The sequence below is a fragment of the Synchiropus splendidus genome, chromosome 9, assembly GCF_027744825.2.
Source record: "Synchiropus splendidus isolate RoL2022-P1 chromosome 9, RoL_Sspl_1.0, whole genome shotgun sequence".
In the NCBI taxonomy this organism is placed as follows: Eukaryota; Metazoa; Chordata; class Actinopteri; order Syngnathiformes; family Callionymidae; genus Synchiropus; species Synchiropus splendidus.
Window position 1 is genome coordinate 14,568,222 of NC_071342.1, and position 17,067 is coordinate 14,585,288.

At 45.0% G+C, this 17,067-nt stretch overlaps 1 protein-coding gene across 1 annotated transcript in view; it reads right to left on the minus strand.

Moving 5' to 3' along the window:
* Nucleotides 1-567: 567 nt before the first annotated feature.
* The window catches only part of LOC128765130 (leucine zipper putative tumor suppressor 2 homolog), a 34,924-nt gene continuing 18,424 nt past the window's right edge, over nucleotides 568-17,067 (minus strand). The window contains exons 3-9 of the mRNA XM_053875590.1: nucleotides 7,449-8,075; nucleotides 5,388-6,017; nucleotides 5,196-5,318; nucleotides 4,988-5,134; nucleotides 3,995-4,489; nucleotides 3,652-3,756; nucleotides 568-3,585 (exon numbers count right to left, since the gene is read on the minus strand). Of these exons, the coding sequence (XP_053731565.1) occupies nucleotides 3,403-3,585; nucleotides 3,652-3,756; nucleotides 3,995-4,489; nucleotides 4,988-5,134; nucleotides 5,196-5,318; nucleotides 5,388-6,017; nucleotides 7,449-8,042 (2,277 nt within the window). The 5' untranslated portion in view covers nucleotides 8,043-8,075 and the 3' untranslated portion in view covers nucleotides 568-3,402. The remainder of the gene's footprint in view (nucleotides 3,586-3,651; nucleotides 3,757-3,994; nucleotides 4,490-4,987; nucleotides 5,135-5,195; nucleotides 5,319-5,387; nucleotides 6,018-7,448; nucleotides 8,076-17,067) is intronic.

Below are 17,067 nucleotides of genomic sequence, written 5' to 3' on the forward strand. Positions count from 1 at the left end.
CAAAACTGCATCATGCGCACAGTTTTTACTGTTGGGGGCGCCATCACTTTCTTTATCATTATTAAGATTATCATTATCAAGAACTTGCAGCTGACACGTCAATTCAGTGACACACTACTGCCACCTTATGTGGCTAATGTATTAAATCTGAGCTTCTTCGGCCCTGTGGTTAAGAATCACTGTGTTAAAGGACAGTCTTCAACTCCTCATGCACAAGAGCCAGACAGAGGAAAGAGGTGTGGCACAGTTTGGTCAGCTGATGGCGCTTGAGAGCTGTCACAGGTGGAAATCCATAAAAAAAATTGCTTAGAAAACATGCTGATTTATGAGTCCTGCGTGTTCAAGAGTCTAGCTCACCAGTGGGAAAACGTCTAGCGCCACTGCAGTTGAAGATGTGTTGGTGTTGGTCAATGCAGGCGCAACATCAGTTCACAGTGATGAGTCTGTCCATCCAGCCACGGTCTGAGTCTATCCTGGCTTTTAAAACCCCCCCAAGACAAGAATAGACCCCTGAAAGTCCCAAAAGCTTCATCAGTCAAGTTTGAGAGGCACTTAGCCGACACAAAATAACGTGTGACATATTGCTCTTTAATTAAAAACTGTCATTTATACAAGCAATGTACATAAAAAAATATACATGAGCAACTACAGACTGATAGAATGAGGAGACACCAACATATAAAAACATATATATATATAATGAGGACGAGAGGAAGACAAGAGTGTGGTAAGTTGCTTTGGTCTAGTCACAGTGGCTACATTTGAAATATATATTTATATATTTGTCTGAGTAAAAGATGAAGTCACTCTGCTATACAATGAAGTGTTGTACATATTTACAGATATGATGATGCAAACTGTGCTTTCTTTATGCTGCACCAGAGTGAGACGACAGTGAATGTTGAGGAATAAAAGTATTCCACACTTGTAAATTCTTTCTAAAATAAGGAAATATAATCCAAGTGGATTGATTTGTCTTACACAGCAGTGGCGTCGTGTATGTGATAATTGTTATCAAAATGTAAAGTTTAAACTAGGGCTGTCACTAGATTCACATTTGAATCTCAATGAATCGTCCTCGACGTGAGTTAACTCGCGATTAATGGCAAGTTACTCACACATTTTGCACCTGCACTAAATGTAACTTGAACACAAGAGGCCATTGCTTGCATCATTTGTTTACTCCAACAGCCCGACATACTGTCAAGAACAGTTGTTAGAATAACCTGAGCGGCTCTGAAGAGGCTCAACAACAAGCTAAAAGAAAGAGAACAAGAGATTAATCGCGAGTTAACTCACCTCTAGTGTGATTCATTGAGATTAAAATTTTAATCTGGTGACAGCCCTTAGTTTAAAATGGCACCAAAATCAGCATGTGTATTTTTAGCTTGACTTTATGGGAACTGAACAAGTTGGCTGCAAAAAAAAATAAACAAAACTCAAAATTATTAGCATTCATCAAAGATGAAATAGTAAATGTCAGCCATCTTTGTTCAGGAGAACAGAATCCCTTCATGTTTTACTGCCAAAGAATCTGCAGGTACTAGGACCGTGAGCCCAAGATTCATAAATATGAAAACCTTTGACTGCCTTTCAATGCGCTCCCAACGCCACAGTGTTTTACACACACACTATTTTTAAAATACTATGTATTCAAATCAGCGCATAGATTAGTCTCTCTGTTGTATATTGTGCTTCCATATTTTCAAACAACCCTTTATCTTTCGAAGAGTAAAAATGATTCAAAACTAAGAGGGCAGAATTAGTATCATGGTAATAGCGGATTTAGTCCTGTACAGAACATGTACTGTGTATTTGTAACAAAGTGGCATCAAAAGATATAATCATGCTTTGCTGTGCTTATATATATATATATATATATACACTTTTTTTCGTACGTGATCCACACTGATACCGGTACTACAACAAAATATCTCCAGGTGCTTTATATTTATATAAAAATATACAACCTTAGTTAAATATATGTATCTATTGTTCCATTACATGTATGTAATCTGTTATTTATGACAGAGACTATTTGAGACTATAAGTAGTGAGCAGAACATGCTCTTCTTGCCTGGTTTATTTCGAGCCGACCTGCTGCCTGAGATTTGAAGTGTAATAACAAAGACATGCAGGCATGCCACTCCTACAGAGGTACAAAAGGAAGGAGTGATGGGGACGAGGAGTGGAAACTGAATCATCATGCCCATAGTAGAACTCTGATCACGTTGAAGAAATATGCTCCACTTTCCTGACACCAGCGGCTGAGGTGCTTTTTAGGTGGTTACAAAAATAGAGCGGAGTGAGAGTCAGAAATAAGTCAGGAAGAGAGAGATTATTCAGCGCTACCAGCTCACTACCAGACTGTTGGTGGGGATGAGAAGAGATATTACAGAGGGTTGTTGTTGTTACTGGACTGTCACAGTGATGCTGTGTTTTGGAAAGAGCCATTCGGATTCTAAAATCCTGCTATTTTTAAAGCACATTTTTGATGAAGAATTTCTCCCACCGACGGAGGTCAGGTCGAGGGGGCAGCGGCCAGATGGCTGGAAGTCTCCTGATAGAGCCAACAGCACCACATCGTCTGCAAACAGCAGACGGAATCCTGAGGTCACTAAAATCAACGCCCCTCCCGTCAGCCTGGCAGCGCTTGAACACATAGTTATGAGACAGAGAGTTCAATCCTTAATGTGAACCAGACTCTGACACCACTTGGAGTGCCACTTATGAACAGGTTGCTTTGAGTTTCAGATCACAAAACTGCCATTTTTCTGCTTGGCTCAGCGTTTTTTTTTTTTTTACATTCTACATTTTGACACGGGGAGCCGACATCTCAGAATCGATTGGTTCAGTTGAACTTGAAATCGGGCCTTTCTTGTTGAGAGTAAAATCCAAAAAGTCCCTCTCTTGTCAGAAAAATACTACTGTTAAATAATCTCTTTCCATCCTGGAACTGCATCACAGGATTCAAACCGATTGTTATCTGCAATCTCTCCATTCATTCTCTACGTAACTTTGACCTCTGTGTTTGCTAAATGCACATATATATATAATTCTGAAGTTTAAAAAAGTGCAAACACTATGTTTGACTTGTGTGTCTACGAACTGCATTTGTGTAATCCCACAGTGAAAATACTGTATATTCTGGTGAAGCCACAAGTGAATGGACTGAAACAGGTGTAACTTCCCTTTTGAGACGTCAATACAAATGATGGGCTGTTGCTGGTGGTCCAGTGTGTGACCTTGCTCCAGAATTTCTGCTGGAAGTGGTTCGATGTGTGTTACCCTGATCATGAGTTTTCAGCACCGTCCCGGTCGGAGTGACACCCTCTTTAGCGCGGTGTTCCCGGATCATAGTGCAGCATTTGGTTTCAGGAACTGGTGCTGATGGGCTTCGCTTCAGATCTCGGTGGCAGTGATTTCCTCAAAGTGGATGTCGTTGCTGCCGCTGTGGACCTCATAGTCGTCCATGTCCCTGTTCTCCAGCTCCAGGCTGAGCTCCCTCATCACCCGCTCCAAGTCCCGGTTCCGACGGTACATTTGGATGTAATTCTGCTGCAGCTGCTTCTGGTATCGGATCACCTGAGCGACGGAGGCAGCCGTCAAGCACTGTACCCGAGTGATTCAGCAGCAAACTGAAGAGCATACCTTGTCCTTCTCCTCCTGCCACACTCTCCTCTCCTCCTCAAACCTGGAGAGCTGATCTTCACTCGTCCTTCTCTCGTACATGAGCTCAGCCTTCAACCTGTCCACCTGAGAGCAGAGACAAGTCAGACAACTCTCCAGCATCTTCAGCTTCTGCCACTGCTACTGGTAAATTATACCGGTTGGTTTAATGGTGAGTTTCAATGGACTTATTGATGAGAATTTTCTTATGTTTTTCAGCATAAGACACGCGCTGATGTTTATCAAATGTAAACAAAAACCGTGACATCAGTCTTGTCAAGCATATGAGACAGAAACAGTGCAGGGGCATGCGGAGCGTCTGTACCTGCTGTCTCAGTCCCAGCACATTCTCTGTGTTCTGCCTCTGAGCTTTGGCTTCGTCACTCTCTCCAGCCCAGTTCAGGTGTCCATCATCCGCATCACGGTACACAGAAGGACTGGGGCCGCCGCGGCTCATCATTCCCCGCCCGTGCTGGGCGGGCAGACTCATGCACTGCCCCTTCATGTTCCCGCTGTGACCAGCCAGGGCCTCGCGGAGTCTGGCCGACTCCTCCTCCAGCCGCGTGGCCTTCTCTCGGAGCAGCTCGGCCTCGCTCTTCCTCCTCTGGAGCTCGTTCTCGCAGACCTCCAGCTCCAGAGAGCGAGTGCGCAGGGCGGTCTGGGCCTCCTGGGTCCGGACCTGGCTCGCTTGCAGTTCCGAACGAGCTTCTCTGAGCTGGGCCTTCAGGACGACGATGTCTCCGGCTTTCTGACTGAGTTCCGACTGGATCTCCTTCAACTGCTGCTTCAGCAGAGAGATCTCTCCAGACTTCTGACACACCTACAAGGAGATGTGATGGAAGAAGTGAGGACTCAAGCCATGTTGCCTGCAAGAGCAGTAGACGCCCAACAGCTGCTTTAAAATGACGCTACCAATTTAAAGTTCACCAAAAACTAGACCACCAGAGATGATAAATGTCAACAATAATGGGTGCAGCACCGCTGACTGAATGTCTTGCAAGGCCAAGCAACATGCCACCAACTGAACAGACAAAATCCATGGCAGCAAGCTTCGGCATATTTGCATCGCCCCACCCTCCCCCCGCCCACGTGAACACTTATGAACACACAGAAAGTCCTGATGAGTGACAGATCAAAGCCAACCACTCAATAGCAGCCAGCAGAGCCCGGAACTGAGCTCAGACAAGCACATCACCCCTCAGCCCCCCTTAACAGGCACACAAGGCAGGGAGGCTCGGAGCCAAGTCCTCCCATGCACAGAAACAAAAAGCCAGCATGAACGACTGCACCCGGATCACAGAGGTCGGTCTCTACTCACCTCCCACTTGGTCTCCTCCAGTCGTGGTCCCAGCTGGGTCTGCTCCCTTTGGATGGTGGCACACCTCCTCTCCAGAGTTTCCCTGTCCTGCAGCAGGGCAGAGAAGTCCTCCTGCAGCTTCTTCTTCTCCTGCTGAAGCTGGAACACCTGAAGACAAGGTGTGAAAATAAACAACTGTGTAATATCATTCACGGGGGAAGTTGCTCACCTGTAACTGCAGAACCTGCTGGGCTCTCTGAGCCTTCTGAGAAGCCGCCTTCATCTTGGAGGCACAGCTCTGCCGAAGCTCCTCCATGTCTCTCTCACAGCGCCGTTGCTTCTCCTCATACACCTGAAATACACTTGAGGGCATGAGCTTGTTTTGTTTCTGCCGGTTTAATTCCACTAGTTGTCAGGTCACCTGGCAGATTGCAGCTTCGTTCTCATCCAGATTTTCCCGTAGCTGCTGAAGCTCCAGGTCCCGTTCCCGGAGCTTGTCCTCCAGCTCCCGCACCACTGCTTCATAGCCCTCTACTGGTGGAGGTGAGTGTCCACACGACCCGCTGTCTGACAGGGGCTGCCCGCGCCCACTCAAAGACCCCGAGCCGGTGCTCTTACTGGATGAGGAGCGGCCGCTATCTGAGTTACTGTGTCCGTGACTGCCGATTCCACCTGAAATGTTCCGGGTCAGAGCTGGCGCCGGCTCTGACTGGCCCCCTGAACTGGACCCCTCGCTGGGAGCCAAGCTGTACCCGGTGCTGCTGTGAGTCGGGAGGCTGGAGAGCGAGTTTCTGCCAGAGTCCGACAGGGAACAGGACTGGCTGCTGCGAGCGTTGCGACCTCCACCAAAAGAGTTCCGCTTCCCTTCAGAGCTGGAGTTGCTGCCGCCGCTGTTGGTGCAGACGGTAAGGGGCAGCAAGAGGTTGAGGCTCCCCTGGCTCTCTGAGAGGCTGCCACCTCCTGGCCGGGGAGACAAGTAGTGCACGGAGTGACGATTCTTTGGAACAACAGGCTTGAATGCTGTCGGTCTGATCAGCACTTTCTCCATGTTCTGAAACACAGGAAGAGTGAAACAGCAGGTCAATTCTCTGGTGGTGAGTCGGCTTTCTCTGACATTCAGGAGCTCAGGAGCAAATTGGATTTTGTTGAAAAGTTAGCAGTCAGAGGGGGAGCTGGGAAGAGATGATACTGAGAGCTTATATCATGATATGTCTGATCTTTAAAAACATCTAAAAAACATAAAGCCTGGATGAATTTCCTCCGGTGACGTTGAGGCAATGCATCACTCTATGATAGTTCTTTTGGCAAATCAGCTTTGTCCTATGACCCACTAGAAAAGCACTGAGGTAGTGCATACCTCCGCCAAAGACCTTACATGACTTGTACACCATAACACAAGAAACAGGTGAAAGCACAGCGTCAAAAAAAGTTGACTCGTGATCAATAAAATGATGGTGTAATAAAACGAATACACTCAAATGACATAAAGACTCTGTCCTGTCACCAGATATCTCACATGATAAAACAAAGAGGAAACATCACAACATGCCGAAAACACAACACAAAACACGGAAGTACATAGGATGACAGTGGTTTTAGGCTTCGTTTTTGTTTTTTTAACACAAAAGAACTTCACCGCTGCTTGAGGAACTACGATTCAAATCTGACATACGAAGGAATGGACCAGGTGAAGGTGGCTACAGATTGGAGAGAGATTTACTTCTTATGATTGAAAACTAGTGTTCAATAAATGTCAAAACGCGAACATTTGCTTGCTTGTTTTTCTGTTGTATCACTTCTTAACCTTAAACCATCTAGATAATCTGATGAGTCCTATCCTTGGTCAGGTTCAGGAAGGAGCATAAATCAGTACAAAACCATTATGTATGTGGACCCTTCTAGGTGCAAAGAGAAACATGGGCTACTCTTTGATTCACAAGTCCATTGAACAAAGCACAACAGCAATCCAAGTGAAACAGCGTGGAGGTGTATTAAAACTGAGCGTTTCAGGTGTAAAACACTTTTTTCCAACAGCTCTCTAGGGAACACTCGCAGCCCACGATTGAGAATCACTGGTTTATGAGAGGATTAAGAGCATGAACAGCAGCAGGTTTGAAGCAATAAGTGATTGATGAATCCTTCAAACCCAAATCCACATGGATCACAAACAAAATGTAATGCAGAGGTCTTCGTACCAGACCTGAAAGGGCCTGGGCGGTGCAGGCTTTTGACTTAGTCAAGCACGTATAGTTTAACCAAGCAGGGGTCAGCTGAAACAAGCAGCATCAGACTGACAATCTATTGACAGGATCGTGGAGTGCATGACTGGTTGGATCAAAAACCTGCACCACCCTGGCCCTTGGAGGACCAGTGTGAAGACCTCTGATGTAGTATGTCCAGAGCTTTTCAAGTGTTTTCGCTGAACAGATAAACTCAATAGAAGTAGAAATATCACCAACTAGGTACGTCCTGACTCACATACCTTCTCTAACTGCCCAGAAACTGGGACTAGCTTGGGTGGCGGTCCCCCTATACTGCCGGTCAGTGTCCTGTTGTCGTTGAGATCCTCCGGGTCACTGCATGGGCTTGTTGTGGTCAGCGCGACATTGTCATTCCAGTCAGCAACCACCACCTCATTAGTCGGATATCCGTAGTTTCCATTAGCCCCTCCTGTAGCACCAACGATAGTTTCGCTCGCGTCGCTGCCGCTAACTTGTCTGGGCGGCTTTTTAGAGGGCAGGGGTGGCGGGAGAACCTGGCCTTGCGGCTGCATTTGGCTGCTGATGACCAGCAGCTGCTCCAGCGAGCTCCCGCTGCGGAGCGTACCATCCTGAATTCGGAAGCAGCTGGTCGCTGGCGTGGAGCGTCGCGGCTTGACGGGAAACTCGCTGGCTGCTCGACAGTGCCTCTCCTGGTACGTCCGCCCGGAGATCAGGCTGCTGACTGAGCCCATGGCTGCACCGGAACTGCAGGAGCCTGAGGGGGAGTGGGACGCTAGCGGCCCGCACTGCTGGACGTCGAGGCCTGGTTTGGGGTGGTCAGTCACAGTAACCGGTAGCGACTGTACCAGAGCCATGGTGCCGTGATGGTCTCAGCCACACCACACAGCCTGGGGTGAGAGAGAAAACACAATTACATGAATACATTGACTCATTTGAACCATTTAGATGTATATTTCTTATGGAGTATTGAATAGATCAACAGTGTTAAAGAAGCTAACAAGTGCAAATTTAAATATAATACATATGCTCCTAGCCATAACACTGATTCCCAGTCGCTGCACATCCCCCCACATATTTATTGATTTAAGGCTCAATGCCAAATACCGAACCATTAGAGGCATTTATGGGAATAATTTCTCTCCAGCGACAGCAGGTCCCCTGAGAGTGAAGACTCATTTTTTCTGTAAATAAACTTCACATCGGCACTGAAACTGCTCTCAGTGAGCTTCCACTATCATTCACCAGATGTGATGGCATCACTTGAGAAGGACTGAGCAGGACTTGGTCAAGATGCCACCCGGGGGAGAAAATGAAAATAGTAAATGAGCTTGCGCTGAACGTCAGAGAATACTAGTCTGGATCAATACAAAGACAGTTGACATGTTGAACAAAGATTGCTGGAGCTGGAGATACCAGGAAAAAGTAGAAGAGGAACGACCGATGCAGCACAGGGACGTGGTGAATGAGGACTGGGGAGTTTCACTAAGAATCAATAAACATGACGCGAGAAATGCCACCAAAACAGAGCAGAAAAGTAATCCACTAAAGCTAGACGAAAGTTAAATAAAAATAAAAGTACACGTACTTCAGTAAAAGTAATAGATGAAAATTGAGAAATAAATAGAAGGTTTAAATATATACAAAGATTAGCCTGACCGTCACGACGGTGCCCCCACATATTATGCTTTTTTGTGCCACATTTTTAATGGTGGCGTCAAAACTGCATTGATTCAGAGGAATGTTTCTGGGAGGAAAGCCAGTTCTGTTGTTGAACAAACTCCTCACACATCACAGGGGGTCGCTGCCATGTCATCTGGTGTCTCACTGATCGATGTTTGCACTCCAATTTACCTCCCCAGTTGTGTTTAAAGAGGAGGGGTGTGCGTCACGACGGTGGCTCTGACATGATTTACGGTCCACGGGACAAACACGAGAAAGCACTCATGGTCATCTCCATGTGGGAGCTGCCGTGTGATTCACCCAAATTTACCTTTCAAAGAGATTAAAAAGTTCATAAATCCTCAGCTACCCAGAGAACAATGCTTCAGAGGCCTCCAGCTTTGTTTGCTGACACTGTTGAGTGGCGGCTGATGAAGCTGCTCCTTTGCAGATATTTTTATCGGCGTTGTTAGAGTGAGGGGACACAGCCTCACCCTGTCGTGCCGAGCTCAAATCCAGTCTGACCAAGTGGAAGAATCCGCGGCCGTCTGGTGTGTGGCTCTCACAGACAGGACTGGCTTAAATATTCCCCCACTTCACTTTTAAAGGCACTTAGCGACTAAACATCCTTTAATAGCTCTCCAACACACTAGTGAGGCCGACTGGATTGAAGTGGGTTTTGGAAGTATTTGGTCTTCAATAACCCAAGGGCTGGATTGTCCCACTTTATAGCTGGGTGTTCCAAGTTGAGCTGAAGCTCGAGGCAATTATGTCCCAAAACAATGAAGACGACGCTTTCGTCACACACAAAAGAGCATGTGTGCTCACTTAAGGCCAAGAAGATGGTGAAGAACATCCAGGGATGAAGGAGTGAGCGCAAGTGCAAGAAGAAAAGACTGAAAGACCGTGAAAAACCTGACAATCCACACACTAAAGAAAGAAGAATAAAAACAGTTTGAAGGAATGTATTCCAAAATGTCTCAACGTTGTACACACGGCCCTTTTAGAGCAACTCTTCAGAATAAAATATGAAAACACAAATTTCATTGGAAAAGTCAGTGGAGGCCTTTGCCAGGCTGCTACTTTCCACCCATTTTAAATCATTTTACTGACATGATCACTAAGCTTGAGATCATTAATAATCAAATTCAAGCTGATTCAAGCTCACACCAGGTGGCAGTAGTGTTTCCAGAACTTGCTTGACCAGCATACACTGTAAAAAAAAAGCAGCCTTCTCTCAACAGTGAGACAAGTCCATTAAAAGATTCTTGGCTCCAGATGGTAGAGGTCATACCATTAACATTTCCTGATGACACGCTCCTTTGACTTCCAGTCACAGTCACATGACAGACAGACATACAGATAATGTTGAAAGAAAAGTTTTTTTCTGAACCATCTGAAGCCTTTTTTGTTTTTCATTTGCTTTAAACACACATATGTGTACAGCTCCTCTTAACAATATGACTATAGCACAGGTTGTCCCTTTACACCCTTGTGCTTGTTCATACATTAGATCCCAAAAATACTCCCAGTTTCTAATAATAGAACACTAATAATAGATAAGTTAACATACCCCTATTTTACCCTCTAAATGTCTTACATTGTCATTTGCTTTTGAAAAGAAGCACTTATTTAGTGTTATTTTGTTTGTTGTTGTAGTTTAATACAAAACAAAACAAAACAAGAGATTTACCAAACAGAACAGAAAAGTTTGCTGTACGTCTAATACTTTATATGCAGGAATCGGCCTCTGCATCTGGACGTAATCGGTGCACCCCATCTTTTTAAAAATCTGTCCAGCATTGACACATCTATGTATAAAATACAACTTTTTTTAGGGTTTTTGCTGTAAGGATATTCACACCCCCACGTTGTGTATCCAGATTTTATATCAAAATAGACAATCAAGGGCAAAATGGTGAGGAGTCGGCTGAATTCAGGCGAGCTGGGTCGCAGGACGATACTTTTATGTCCTCATTTGTCACACCAACTTGTTTTTTGGGCAAACAGCCCACTGCTAGTCCATTAATCTAACCATGCCGAGGCTGCATGAAGAATGTGCATCCTTATCTTTGTTTGGACCGCAGCCGTGTGCATAAACCCTGGTGGAGGAGAGTAAAGAGACACACAACACTGAGCTCTGAAACGCTGATGTCTCACAGGCATCTAAGTGGCTGACAGAATGGAATACTGCTTCTGTCCCAAATACATTTCTTTCCTCAGTCATTTCCGTCAGTCTGGTAAAACTAGCTTTATGTCAGCTGGGGTGCGGTTAAGTCAGGAAAAACATTAGGAATTGGAGGCAGAATCAATAGCGCAGAACGGAACGTGTCCTTACAACACCTGTAACAAACCTAGTCAAAGCTCAACAAGCGTATCATTTTGGTGTTCTAGAGAGCCTTAAACCAATTCAACATGGTACGTTGGAAAGCAGATCCGGCTCTTTCTGTTAATGATCTCCTCGTGGGGGTTTTCCACTTAGCTAAACTTTAAAACATTTCAGTGTGGGAGTTAAAGCCTGACTTGGTGAGAACCCAGGATTCGGGCCGATAAAGATATGTGTGGTATGTGATCATTTCCCATGGCACAATAATCAGCCCTCACAATCTCTTTCACCTTTATCCGCAGCACTCCCCCACCCCCGCCCAAACAAGAACCTCTTGGGCAGGCATAATAGAATTAACAACTCTCTGAGACCGTCAAGTGTGACCCCCAGAGCGCCGAGACAGTGACCCCCCAGTGAGGCCCTGGGAGCTTCAGTCCTCCTTTCACTCTGACCTACAGGGCTGCAGTTTTGTTCGGGCTACTCGGCCAATAAACCCCAGAAGCCAATTCATCACTGCAGTGTTGCTCATTGCTGAATACCTCAACATTTTTTTTCATTTAATTTCCGTCTACAACTCCTCTCTTAGAAAATACTTCACTGCTTTCGTCACCTTTGCCTCCTCTTGCTGTCAACAGAACTCAGAGACGAGAAACATTCATCTCCCCTAAAAATAGAAAACAACTCAAGTGTTTGAAATCAACCCGGTAGTTTTTCGACAGGTCTTTCTCTTAGAGAGGGAGTTGATTGGCTGCACAAAAATACTCTCCAATCATCATATAAGAAGATATTATGAGGTCAGATACGGAGCATTTGAGGTATCAGATAAGTATGAAGCGCCTTTAACGCAGGATCTCTTCTGCTCACAAAAGGCTGGGGACATATCTGATGATGTGCCCAAAACCCGGGCTGTATCAGAGAAGCTCTGACAGAAGAAAGAGATTTGCAGGTATCTTCAGACAAGATTCAGAAACAGGGATTCTGCAGAGGGAAATAATCCTGTTATCATTAGCCTGTCTGATACCGGCTGCTTCACCCAAATGAGGAAGCCCATTATCCCACAGCAACAGATCGCTCATCGCAGTCGACTCAGGATAGAGGTGAAAAAAAAAAAATCAGCAGCAAAGGGTGCATATCTTTTAGAAATAAATCATAAAGTTCACACGTGGAGCCACCTACTGTTTAAAAACGTTTCGACTGAGAGCAGATTGTGTCAGTGCTATTGTTAATGTGTGACAAAAAAAGGCCTCAGACTGGTGTCAAACTCAAGTTCCGGGGACCAAACTTGGCACACCTATAAGTGCATATATTATTTAGAGCCAATGATGTTTAAAGTTCGGCAAAATCTAGATCACTGCGATCACCATCGTCCCAGATTGAGATTGGACTTTCGCAGTTCAACAGGCTGTTTGTAGCATGAATCTGTCTGTAAAAGAATTGGGAAAGTTCCTAAAAGCGTAAAACCGATGCAGATGGAACTACGTTTGGTGAAAGATCGGAAAACAGATGTCACAGTGAAAATGACGTTTTAGGTATCAGTGCAGGATAAATTTAGTGTGGGTTCGTGTGCGCGAGTGTTTTGGTAAGTTGGACAATGTTGTGAAGACGTCACAACAGCACCTTTACTGATATCGCACTATGAAGATAGAGGGATCCATAGTCAGTCATCCATTAACTCCCTCATTCTTGCTTCTCAATTTTTTTGTGAACTTGAATAATGGTTATGATGAATAACTGATCAGCTAGAATGCTGTCAACGGAGTACGTCCCACCAGCCAGAGTGATCCTTTCCTCCCCTGCAAACTTCCTCTGTGAGACAGAGATTTCCATCCCCCATTCTAAGCAAACTCCCTGCTTACTGAACTATGCAGCTAACCTTCTTTATCATGAAGTTGGAAGACGACAGCAACAGGTGGAACGTATAAAACCATCAGAGCAGGCGCTGTACGGACGGTGGAGTCTGTGTACTGGTCATAATCAGAACCATTCATAAAACTGGCTTGAATAATCTTGTCAGTGAAGTTTCTCCATGGAACACAAATGGTATCCCAAATCAGTTGCTGAGAACTTCTTCTGTTTGGACTCGATTGAATCAGAGACAACTCATGAGTCATAAGGATGGTTGCTACCAAATAAACAGCAAGTACAGACAAGACTGAAGCCAACAGCTAATCCACTCCCCCATTTCTCACACATCGTCTCACAATGAAACTTCAAAGGGGAAAGAAGAGTGTATTATACTGTAGTCGGGCGACTCGGCTGTAAAATGAGAGCGCTTTTAATGTTTTGCCAAATAGACTTGGGGATATTTTGCCTCCATTCCAGCCTAGTAACTGTCTGAGTTGTTGCTCACTGTCACCTTCCCCCACATGGCCTTAAGGTCCAGCAGTGTGTGTGTGTGTGTGTGTGTGTGTGTGTGTGTGTGTGTTTGAGATTGCTGAATACTTTCAAAGCCGCTCATTAAACCATCGCCTCGGTGCCATGTCTCTTCTCACTCAAACCAGGCAGAAATTGTCCTGTTTGGCAAAGTAACATGCTTGACATTGTCGCTTTGAACAAAAGTTGCGATTTGGAGCGCGGCGGCGCGCTGAGGGGCTCTGACTTCATTAGACCCGGTTTGCTCTGACGAAACCCAGGGAGAAGATTTCTGAAAAGCCAGTCTGCGCAGGAGTAATTGGCGGCAGGTCCTCACGCAGTGCGCTTGGTATTTCCCTTTCTTCTCTTTTACAACCAACTTATTGCCGCATCGGACTTTTGCTGTGCGCGGTGTTTGGATGGGTTGCCATGACGACAGAGGCCAACATTTGAAGTGCGCCAGGCCGAAAGGAGATTAAAAGAAGAAAGAAGTAGAAGAAAAGGAATGTATGAATAGGTGAGGGAGTTAAGGGGCGGTGTGTGAGTGGGCTCCAACTTTAAACGCATTGGACTCTAAGCCGGTGGGGCGTCTTTCAGTCAGTTGCACATTCCAACTCAGGTCAGCAAATAATAATCCTTTTCATTGCGTAGCAAAATGAATGAAAATATGAAGTTCACAGGACCACACGGAATTCCAACACTATGGATTAATAACTTAACAGGGCTCAATTGTGGGAGCATCTTCAGTGATATATTGCTATTTCAAGATTCCTTTGTTTCCTTGAGAGAAAAAGTCGTTTTAAGTTCACAACAAATTGCACAGTATTTAGTTTCACTTGTGAGTTTTGGGTGAGCAGACACGGTGGTTGCTCAGGGTGTCCCTCAAGAGTTAGCACCTTACAATATCCAATATTAATCCTCAAAGAACACTAAGGTTTAAACCCAGCTCCGTTTAGTTCAGGGTGCCAGAGCTTCAATTCCCTCTTAACAAACCAGCAAAAGTCCCAGAGGGGGTTGACAGGGAGAGCAGCCAGCGCTCTATTGAATCTGGTTGCAGTTGACGTCAGTGACATGCAAGTGGTGACACTGCTCTGTTGTGAATACACTATGGGCTTTCAGGAACACAAAGTGTCAATCAGCAGTTTATTTGTCAGCCTGAAGTTTGTTTTCTTCCTGGTTTTCCCTCCAAAATCTCAATACAATTGCAAGGTTCTTTAACATCAGTCACTGACTTTATGACATGTCAAGTAATATGTATGTAATATGATTTATTGTTTAATGTCTGCCGTTGAAAAGTGAAGTCTCACAATGCACTGCAACAGCTGAGGTCATGGCGACTGCTTTGGGGTTTATTTCGATTGCTGTCAAAGCATGTTCAGTTTCATCTCTGTTTGTTCATGCACAACACCCGGCACCGTCCCGCATGAAGCAGCTGGGATGACCCAAGACCGTGACTGCCTCGACAAACACAAAACCATATTTACTCTCCAATTGACCAAGCACACTATTTTGGGTCGGATGGAGGGAAAACGAATGCACACAAAACCCAGGCAGACTCAGAAGACTAGAAATAGATTTTACTGTGAGACAAAATATAAACAAGTCGCATGAAAAGCCCTTTGCTAAGGCTGAACCATTGCACAGCTATGTTTTCTCTATGCAGATGCCCTCCTGATGACAAATATACAACATCTTCTACTTATTAAATGATTAATTCTAATGTATTTTAGTGTACCATCCTGCTTTACGTAAAAAGGGAAAGATGGCTGACATTCCTCGTGTGCTCCAAATGTTTCCAGGAGTCTTTCCAGCCACTCTCAGTTATCCTCATGCGGTCAGTGGTCGGACACTCACACTGGAAAATAACAAAAAAATCTGGTGTTTCAGACTCTCAAATGAGTCTGGGCTACTGCTTATTCAACCCAAGCGTCCAGTCTGTCACGCTCTAAAGTCACGACCGTAAATATTTGTATTGGGTGGCAAATCCAGGTGCTGCTTCTCATTCTCTGGGACAAGAATAAAACTTCACTTCCTGCCTCCTGCTGCTTCAGCTGTGTGGTCAGTGGAAGCCCATTGTTCCGCGGGCAGGGAGCAGAGAGAGTGCTGCCACTATCTCGCATGCAAGACAGACTCACAACTTGACTGACACCATGGCGAGGGGGCTAATTTCAGTAGAAAAAAAGTACACAAATATGTTTTAAATCATTGATCGCAGCAGAGTACTGAGAGCTCGCACGTAATAATAAATGCAGAACAGCAAATGAGTCCCACAGCAGCTATTACATAAGCATCTCTGCCTTGCTTTTTCTGTGCCAGCGGCGATGCATTATTCACGTCGCAGAAAATACCTGACACGTCAAAGAATACAAACAAAGCGGCAGACGTACAGTCGACGGTGCCATGAACTGGAGAAAGATCAAGGAGGGACACCGGCTGGGAAAGCGCTTCTGCAAACGAAGAGGAGCCAGAGCGACTGCTGATCGCTCTGTTTTTTCTTTCAGCTTGTTCCAGCTTTGTTCATGGCTGGGCTTTACATAAATACCCCGCCTGCCATTTGTTTCAACTGGATCAATGGAAAGATGATGGAAGGTTACAACTTTTCCTTTGACCGGGCATCTCTACTTCCTCTTTTAGAAAATCTATAGAATGGATTTCATGGCAAGAAGGAATTTCATTTGCAGGGGAAAAATCCCATGCTTTGTATCAGCAGTCAGAATGCAAAAAAATGAGGTGACCATTTACTTTCAACCTTGCCATGAACAAGCACGCCTGTCGAGTGAGCCACCACATGTTTCTGAGTGCTCTAATCTGTGCTTAAGTGCACCTCCTGGGTCCACCAAGGTTGGACGTCCAAACACCACAAACACTACAGACAAAACTCAAATTACTCGTGATTCCTTACCAAACATCTTCTCCTTAATGCTCCCCGACAAATAAAAACTGTCCCAGAGGATAAAGCTTTTTAGCAGTGTTATTAATTAAAATATGAGCACGTCACTTAGAGATTGTCTGGTTTACAAATGACCATCAACACATTCTTCTCACGACAACCAATGTCGCACTGTCTACTAGAAATATGGGATAAATGGTATAAGACAATAGCAGAGGCTGCTCTTAGAGAGTTTGTGTTTCTATGGTAATGTGACAACACTGCTGTTGCAGTTGAGACCACCTAACCTGAGTCAAGACGAAGACCAGAGAACACAGAGATCGAGTCAAAGACCATGACTTTGAGGGCCCCAGACAGAACAAAGAATGAGACCACATTGAATACAGAATAGTGTATTAGTCATATAGACGCAATACACATCTTACTGCAAAACAAACAGTAACCATTTTCACTTTCATTGGAACTATTTTGTTTCATGATCAGTTTGGTCTTGGTCTATGGCCCAGATAGTCTTGGTCTCTGGATGCTCTGGTCTCTGTCTCGACTCACACTGATGACTCGGACATGAGGGCCTGGATCAGCCTGACTCCTCTAAGCTCAATGCATAGTTGATGAGATGTTTAAAAAATACAGTCTTCTTCCAAAAATGAAC